Source organism: Aquarana catesbeiana, linkage group LG03 (genome assembly GCF_042186555.1).
Source record: "Aquarana catesbeiana isolate 2022-GZ linkage group LG03, ASM4218655v1, whole genome shotgun sequence".
NCBI classification, from domain to species: Eukaryota; Metazoa; Chordata; class Amphibia; order Anura; family Ranidae; genus Aquarana; species Aquarana catesbeiana.
The window spans coordinates 653,125,695-653,134,406 of NC_133326.1; the positions used below are offsets into that span (position 1 = coordinate 653,125,695).

Genomic DNA, 8,712 nt, shown 5'->3' on the forward strand with positions numbered 1-8,712 from the left:
CGGTGGCATGTATCACATGATAATAAAGTTCCTTCATATATGCTTGCAAATCTTCCGTTAGTTTGCCGTGATCGGCGTGCTCTTGTGTTTAATCAATTTAAAGTGACTTAGTGCTTCACCACCACCTGTGAGATTGGCCACTCACCAGATATTTCTTTAAAACTGCACCTTTGGTGAGTGGCCAATCTCACAGGTGGTGGTGAAGCACTAAGTCACTTTAAATTGATGTTGTTTAATGTGATATATTTAAATAGGTGGATGGTGAATAATAATATGTCTAACAGATAGGATATATATAGATAGGAAAGAGAGTATAAATGAGAGCAGCGCATCCACACACATAGCACTTTTAATTTTTTTCTTTTGAGAATTTTTTGGATGCAGCAGCTATAGATATCACTTTTATATTGATTGATAGAATAGGTTTTGCGCCAGTGACACACACATTTTAGTTCATTTTAATACAACTGTCTTGGAATGGAATTTCATTTAATAAGGGAAAATACTGCACATTACGTTTTGTCTTTAGCCTCACTGTTGGGCGATTTGTCCTCTTGGGAACCAGTAAGGGAGATTCTTAGACCTCTATCTTGCTCCACATGTAGATCCCACTGCAGGTGTTGGGAAGGAAAGTTAACCCTGAACTGTCTCTCCTCTGTCTCTGCTGACATGACAGGACAGAGCAGACAATGGTTTGGAAAGTACCTTTCTACAGCAGTAAATGCACTATCCGATCCGTCAGAGTTGGGCACGGCTGAAACTATAAGGCCGCAGCGGAGATGGGATGCAGAGTCCAACATGAGAGCAGATAGATGAGCTCCATCTGTAAGGCTGCCAGTGGACGGTAGATATCTCTCTAGACCATCAAGCAGGATCAGTGATGGGAATGGAGATGCTACATGAAGAGAGGAGAAGAAATGAAGCAGCTCCCTCAGTGATGGTGGGTACACAAATCGGATTTTCTGCAAAGATAGATAAGTGAAGGGTTAAGAAAAAAAGGTTAATAACTAACATACAGCTAGAACAAGCAACCAATATATTTTTAGAGTCTTTTTTTATATTTTCACACTACATTCTCCTCTTTCTCCCTATTCAAAACCCCTTCTGAACATCTGTTATACTATATGTTAGATCTAATCCCCTAACTTGATGACATTTATTTTGTGTGCAACTGCCCCTTTGAAGAATTCAATATGACGCAACGCGTAGGGTGGAGGTTCCTACACGTGTCCAGAGTGCAGGCGTTTTCTGTTTAATGTCCAGCACCAGCAATCCATCCCCATTGCAGACCGCATTGTAAACAATTTATTTATTTATATTTATATATATATATATATATATATATATATATATATATATATATATATATATATATATATAAATAAAAACAATTGTTTGTTTTTTTTCCCCCCCAAAATAAGTAGCCTTGCACTGATACCGATATCGGTGGAGATACTAAGCATCTGCACAAGTATTTGTGCAAATGCTCCGATACTAAAACCGATACCTTCAGAGTGGGTTCACATATGTACTATGCCGGTTTCAGTGCTATTTGTAAAAGGAGTCCAGTGTGGTTTCATTCAGTGGTCCAGGTGTGAATTTTTTGTGTCCCATAATATTATCAAACACAAAATTTCTGTAAAAAAAATATTAAGTTAGTATTCAGGGGCACAAAAATGCAATAAAGTACCCAATTTTTTGGTAAAATATAAAAGCCGAGGTTGCACCAAGTAAATAGATACCCAACACGTCAAACCTCAAACATGTCAGTACCCTATATTTTCCATAGGCGACACTTAAAAAGCCCCCTATAAGTCATCAGCTAAGCGTTACGAAGAAGGTCTGGTGCTAGAATTATTGCTCTTTCTGGCGTGCGCGGCAATATGCAACGTGTATCGCAATCAACGTTTTGAGGCGCAGGCGCCGCATGCAGTTACGTTTGTACGTGCGTATATGTGGGGGTGGGTGGCCTCAATTTTTTGGGGTGGGATTTTATGTGCTTGGGTGAAACTTTAATTTTTTACAATTAAAAAACTTAACTCCCCCCCCCCCCCCATAACAAAGGGGGGGACAAAAAGTCTCCTATGTGATGATTGTTTTTGGTGATATGTTCTCTTTAACCACTTCAAGACCAAGCCTATTTCTGACACTTGTTGTTTACAAGTTAAAATAAATATTTTTTGCAAGAAAATTACTTAGAACCCCCAAACATACATATATATATATATATATCATTTTTTAGTAGAGACCCTAGAGAATAACATGGCAGCCGTTGCAATATTTTATGTCACACTGTATCTGCGCAGCAGTCTTTCAAATGCAATTTTTTGGGAAAACAATACACTTCAAATGATCAAACAAAAACCTAAACTGTAGTTAGCCGATTTTTTTATTGTATAAAGTGAAAGATGATGTTATGCTGAGTAAATAGATACCCAACATGTCACACTTTAAAATTGTGCACACTCGTGGAATGGCAACAAACTACAGTACTTAAAAATCTCCAAAGGTGATGCTTTAAAAAATTTGTAATGGTTACCAGTAGGGTTGTCCCGATACCGATACTAGTATCGGTATCGGCACCGATACCGAGCATTTGCCCGAGTACTTGTACTCGGGCAAATGCTCCCGATGCTTCCCCGATACCTAAAAGTCAGCTGTGATCGGCGCATGGGGGAGATACAAGCTTCTCCCCCAGCGGCTTTCAGCTGCTTTAGTGACACAGCGGTGATCGCTCACCGCTGACTGTCACTGCATCCTCCTCCGTGCCCCCTCCTTTCCTCTGTGCCTCTCCGCTGTCCCCTCCGTTCTTCTCTCCTTTTCTGTCCCCCTCCGCTGTCCCCAACATTCCTCTTTCCTTCCCTGTGTCTCTGCGCTGTCCCCTCCATTCCTCATTCCTCTTTCCTTCCCTGTGTCTCTCCGCTGTCCCCCTCCGTTCCTCTTTCCTTCCCTGTGTCTCTCCGCTGTCCCCTCCATTCCTCTTTCCTTCCCTGTGTCTCTCCAGGAAGTGACGCGGGTCGAGGTTCTGCATAGGTCGCAGAAATTTTTATAACACCTGCAAGTGCATGGCCACCTGGGGTTTGTTAAAACCCTGACATAATGACAAGTCACCTGCGACTGCAGATATTGGCGATGCATAATTTTTTTTTTTTACCGTGTTTTTGGCGAATTTAACATTGCGACAGCATAAGGCCTCTTTCACACGGGGCAGATCAGTGATGATCCGCCCCGTGAACATCGGCTGGCTCAGCGGGGATCGCTCCGCCGATCCCCGCTGAGCAGGAAGATGACAGGTGCATCGCTGCACGCTGTGCAGCGACGGACCTGTCAGAGCGCCGCTCTCCCCTATGGGGGATCGGGTGATGACGGACCGTAGTGTCCGTCGTCACCCGATCCGATCCGAAAACGGATGGAAAAGTAGGTTTTTCCTCCGTTACACTTTTCGGATCGGAGCGGGGTCGGATGTCAGCGGACATGTCACCGCTGACATCCGACGCTCCATAGGGATGAATGTATGTCCGTTTTTCATCCGAAAACGGAAGGATGAAAAACGGACATACGGATCGTCCGTGTGATGGAGGCCTTAGGCTGCCCATTCACCCGAGGCATCCCCGCACACATTTTTTGCGCAGTGCAGAGGGCAACCCTTAGGCTTAACGTACACGGGACGTTTTACAACCTCTCCTGAACTATATAACTTGACAGATAGTAACAAAAACATCTGCGTTTACATCTAGAAGCGTTTTTTTTTATTCCAAATAGTCAAAAATGAAAAACGCCTGTAAATGAAATGCAGCTAAACGCGCGTTACCGCGTTTACAAGCTGTTACAGGCGTTTCAAATGCCTCTGAACAACTGTCCTGAACGCATTTTTTTGCTTTCCAAAAAAATGCTTTTTAAACTCAACTGCCTAGAAACGACTATAAACGCCCCTGTGTACATGTACTGATAAGAGAACAGAAGAGAGTTCAGAGGCAGCTGAAAAAAAATGCCCAACTGCTCCTAAACGTCTGTTTACCAGCAGCAGTGTACATGAAGCCTAAGGCTCCATGCACACTGGTTTAAAAAAAACGCTGCTTCTACAGGAGTTTTGTGTTCTGCCTGTAGAAGCAGCTCAATGTTATCCTATGTGTCCATGCACATTAGGACATTAAGAGGCATATTTTGAGTTTAACGTCTAGAGGCAGAAAAAAAAAAAACCCTTCTGGTTTGCGTTTCTGATTGGAGACTGGAGGCAGAAAAAAAAAAAAAAAAAACGTAAAACTCTCCTAAACTTGTCTAAACTTTGTACAAAAAATGCTCTATAGGAGCGTTTTTTACTCTCAAGAGAACAGACGTTCTTTTTTAAGCCCAGTGTGCATGGAGCCCAAGCGTGACATACACGCTAAATAAGCCCCCCACACCTTTTCGGGCATGGAGCTTCACGCGTTTGTAGCGCATTTGTTGAGTGACAAAACGCACATCTGTTATCTGCGTTTTGGAGTATAATTCGTGACATCGCAAGTTCAAATTGTTTGTAGCGCATTTTTTGGAATGCGTTTCTGCTAGAGGCGCACCGAACAATAATTTTGGTGCCGAGACCAAAAAAAAAAAAAAATGTAGGATGCACTTATATATATATATTTTTATAAATAATTGTATTATATTTGACTTTTATTAAAGGGTTTGTAAACCCTCGTGTTTTTCCACCTTAATGTATCCTATGCATTGTGAAAAACCTTCTGTCATGCAGCAGAGCCCCCAGAGCCCTCCTTTCACTTACCTGAACCCGTTCTTTCTCGCCCTGGAAACGAGCACATTAGCTCTAGCTGGTGTCTCGTGTCTGGATTGGATAGATTGATAGCAGCCTAGGCATTGGCTCCCACTGCTGTCAATCAAATCCAATGACGTGGGGGGGGGGGGGGCTAGTCCTGCTGTCTGTGTCAATAGATACGGTGTAGCATCGCATTTCACTACCCGCTGGAGTGTGCACGCGCAACGCCGCCGCCATATACGTTCCAACACTTTTACGACAAAACTCTCCTTCGCTCACCACGCTACGGGCACAGCCTCACTTCGCTCAGCATAATTATAATCTAACTCTATGTCCACTTGGATGGTGGGGCTTGAACCTGGACCTAGGGGTGGAGTTTTGTTGTAAAAGTGTTGGAACGCATATGGCGGCATCGCGCAAGTGCACTCCAGCGGGTAGCGAAATGTGATGGGTCGCCATATGTGGCGCTACAACAGCGGTAGGACATGGGAGCGTGCCCACACGGGTGTCCCCAAGGAGAGCGCTTCTCTGACGGGGCACTCAAGAAGAGCCACAAGCGCTGCTGAGGGACCCCAGAAGGAGGAGGATCGGGGCCACTCTGTGCAAAACCAACTGCACAGAGGAGGCAAGTAAGACATATTTGTTATTTTAAAACAAAAACAAAAAATAAGTAAATAAAAGGGTTTAGTAACCCTTCATCAATTTGAATTTAAATTAACGTATTGTCGGCGCCTTTAGGGCCCTTTCACACTGAGGCGGGGGCGGCGTCGGCGGTAAAGCGCCGCTACTGTAAGCGGCGCTTTACCGTCAGTATTCGGCCGCTAGCGGGGCGGTTTTACCCCCTGCTAGTGGCCGAGAAAGGGTTAAAAAACACCGTAAAGCGCCTCTGCAGAGGCGCTTTGCCGGCGATATAGCCGCGCCGTCCCATTGATTTCAATGGGCAGGAGCGGTAAAGGAGCGGTATACACTCCGCTCCTTCACCGCTCCGAAGATGCTGCTGGCAGGACTTTTTTTACCGTCCTGCCAGCGCACCGCTCCAGTGTGAAAGCCCTCAAGGCTTTCACACTGGAATCAAAGCAGCTGCACTTTCGGGTCGGTTTGCAGGCGCTATTATTAGCGCAATAGCGCCTGCAAACCGCCCCAATGTGAAAGGACCCTTAGAGCAAGAATAATGTATCCCTTTAAATTCTATGTATGTCTTCACACTGGTCCATCGTGCTTCCATTGTGTTAAAAATCCTGCTTGCTGCATTTTTGGTCAGAAAAAAAAAAATAAAAAAACGCACCTCCTCATTGAAATGCATTGAAAATGCAGCAAGAGCGCATCAATAACGCAACCGTGTTATTTTCAGGCGGTTTTTGAGTCAAATGACCTAAGAAAAATGAACCATAAGCCCTGGTTCACATTGCAGCGATTTGGCATGCGATTTGACATGTCAAATTGGCGGTTATTGCGGGCAATGGCACTGCCCGAATCAGTGCGACGCCGCACCGTTTCCCAAAAGTAGTTTCTGTAATACTTTTGGCAACTTCGTGGTGCGATTTTAATAGACATCTGTGTAAAAAAACCCACACAGGTGTCTCTGAAATCGCCCCTGAAGTCAGGAATGACATTGTGTGAGTTCAGCTGAACTCGCACAATTTAATTCCTATGTCCTGTCAGATTAGGCGACTCGTCGTGGCCATCTTGGTACAGCCGGCACTCAACCACAGTAAGCCTACAGTCTGAAGTCGCCAAGGAGGACATCTTTTTACACCCACCGAAATCTTACATTTCACACTTATTTTTACCACTTAAAGCGGAAATTCCACCCAAAAATGGAACTTCCGCTTTAAGGGACGGTGACCCCCTGACATGCCACATTTGGCAAGTAATTTTTTTTGGGGGGGGAGCGGAAACCCTCTTTTAGAGGGTTCCAGCTCGTACTTCCTCCCGAGGCACCGGAAGGCAGCTCACCTCTCGGCAATCTGGTCCCAGATGATTGCCCGGCCAATCACAGCACGTGATGCCGGAGCCGCAGAGAGGGGGGAGAGGAGCAGGGCTTCGTTCCCCCGCATTGCTGGACCCCGGGACAGGTAAGTGTCCAATTATTAAAAGTCAGCAGCTGCAGTATTTGTAGCTGCTGACTTTAAATTTTTTTTTTTTCGGCGGAACTCCGCTTTAACTGCGCTTATGTCATGAAATACTGAATTTAGAAGTCCGTGACACTGTTTTGATATTGAATTTTAAAAGCGGCGGTCTTCTGTCAGATTAGCAAACGCGTGAGATCAGCAGGCTTGCCGCTGCTTTTAAAATTCAACATGAAAACAGCGTCGCGGACTTCTAAATGCTGCATTTCATGATCGAAGCTCAGTTTAGTGGTAAAAATAAAAGTGTGAAATGCAAGACTCCTGTGGGTGTAAAAAGATGTCCGCTTGGCGACTTCAGACTGCAGGCTTAGTGTGGCCAGGTGCGGGGTGTACCAAGATGGCGGCGACAGAACGTCACTTCCGTTATGAAATCTGACGGGTTGCCCAATCTGACGCAACACCCGCTGTCAGTGTGAACCTAGGCTAAAAATCACATCCGTTTTCAGCGACATTATCGGCACCTTTTTCTCTTATCGGCAAAATGCTAATAACGCCATTTTTTTTTTTGGCGGGTAGGTTACAACCGACAAAGCTTTGGTGCATCTCTAGTCTCTGCATGCATGCCCGGAACTCTGATTGGTGCCTGAATGGGACGCCCTAAACGCCGCAAATACGCCAAAGTAGTTAATCGCACCAAAAATGTTCCAGGAACAAAACGCGCCTTTCTCTGCTCGTTCCTGGAGCGCTAAAGTGTGAATGAGGCCTGACAGAGCTGAATGAATGACACTAATCCCCTGTATCCAGGGGTCCATGCTGGAGAGGCGTTGCTATGGAAACACAGATAAACAGGAAGCTGTACAGAGCCCGGTGTGCACCTTGAGGATGAGGGGATCCCGGGCCGCCCTCCCTCCTCTGGGCACTTCTTGCAGAGACTCCCGGGACAGGAAGACCACCGGCCCCGCTCCCTCCTCTGCCGCCAGCACCGCCGCCATAAACAGCAGGCCGCTCTTCCGGGAGCCTGGGGGGCCCTGCAGCAGCACCGGAACCCCGAAGCCTGCCGCGTTCACACCCCCGGGCTCCGGCGGTACCGACCCGCCGCCCAGCTCTGAGAACACCCGCAACAGCAGAGCGGACATTGTGCCTCCCGGCATGCTCTGCGGGCCGCCATGCGTGTGGACCAAGCCTCGCTGTGGGAGAGGCCGCTGATTTGTGGAGTGTCTGATGTGTGGGTGTGGCCACACGGCTTCTGTGATTTCATTGGTTGATTCTGTCAATGTCTCTTAGGTGTTATAGGGTGACAAAGTGACAGGAGAGATCTGATTGGAGGAGCTTAGAATTCAAAACAAAGGAGAGGTAAAGGAGCAATCATCATAGGCGATCCACAATGTGTACAATGCAATGTATCCACAATCATCTGTCACAGTGGAAGTGTTACTTACCTTACTCCACAACCACCTTAAAAAGTAATTGTAATCATGTATTAACCCATTGTCACCCAGCCCTATTCTGACACTCCTCACATACATGGAAAAATCGGCATTTATTTATTTTTTGCTAGAAAATAAGAACCCTCAAACAGTATATATATAGCAGGCACCCTAGAGAATAAAATGGCGATTGTTGTAGTTTTGCTAATCCGATTTTTTTAAAGGGGAAAATTACATTTTAATGAATTAAAAAAATACAAAGCAAAATATTTACCCCAATTTTTTTGTATAATGTGAAAGATGATGTAAATAGAACACCTAACATGTCACGCTTTAAAATTGCGCACACTCGTGGAATGGCAACAAACTACGGTGCTTAACCACTTGCTGCCCGGCATATAGCAAAATCGGCGTCGCCAAAGTGGTTGCGACATCCTGACCGGACGTCATATGACGTTCTTAG

The 8,712-nt window shown here is 45.5% G+C and overlaps 1 protein-coding gene across 1 annotated transcript; it reads right to left on the bottom strand.

Moving 5' to 3' along the window:
* Positions 1-261: 261 nt before the first annotated feature.
* Positions 262-8,045, bottom strand: SWSAP1 (SWIM-type zinc finger 7 associated protein 1). Its single transcript, XM_073622688.1, has 2 exons — positions 7,698-8,045; positions 262-962 (listed from the first exon to the last, which is right to left on the bottom strand). Exons 1-2 carry the CDS (start codon positions 7,971-7,973, stop codon positions 513-515), a joined length of 726 nt encoding a protein of 241 aa, XP_073478789.1. The 5' UTR covers positions 7,974-8,045; the 3' UTR covers positions 262-512.
* Positions 8,046-8,712: the final 667 nt, after the last annotated feature.

Coding starts and splice junctions, on each gene's coding strand:
- SWSAP1 (XM_073622688.1), bottom strand. CDS start 7,973: ATGCCGGGAGGCACAATGTCCGCTCTGCTGTTGCGGGTGTTCTCAGAG. Junction 963..7,697: donor GGGATCCCCTCATCCTCAAG/GTGCACACCGGG, acceptor CTATCTTTGCAG/AAAATCCGATTTGTGTACCC.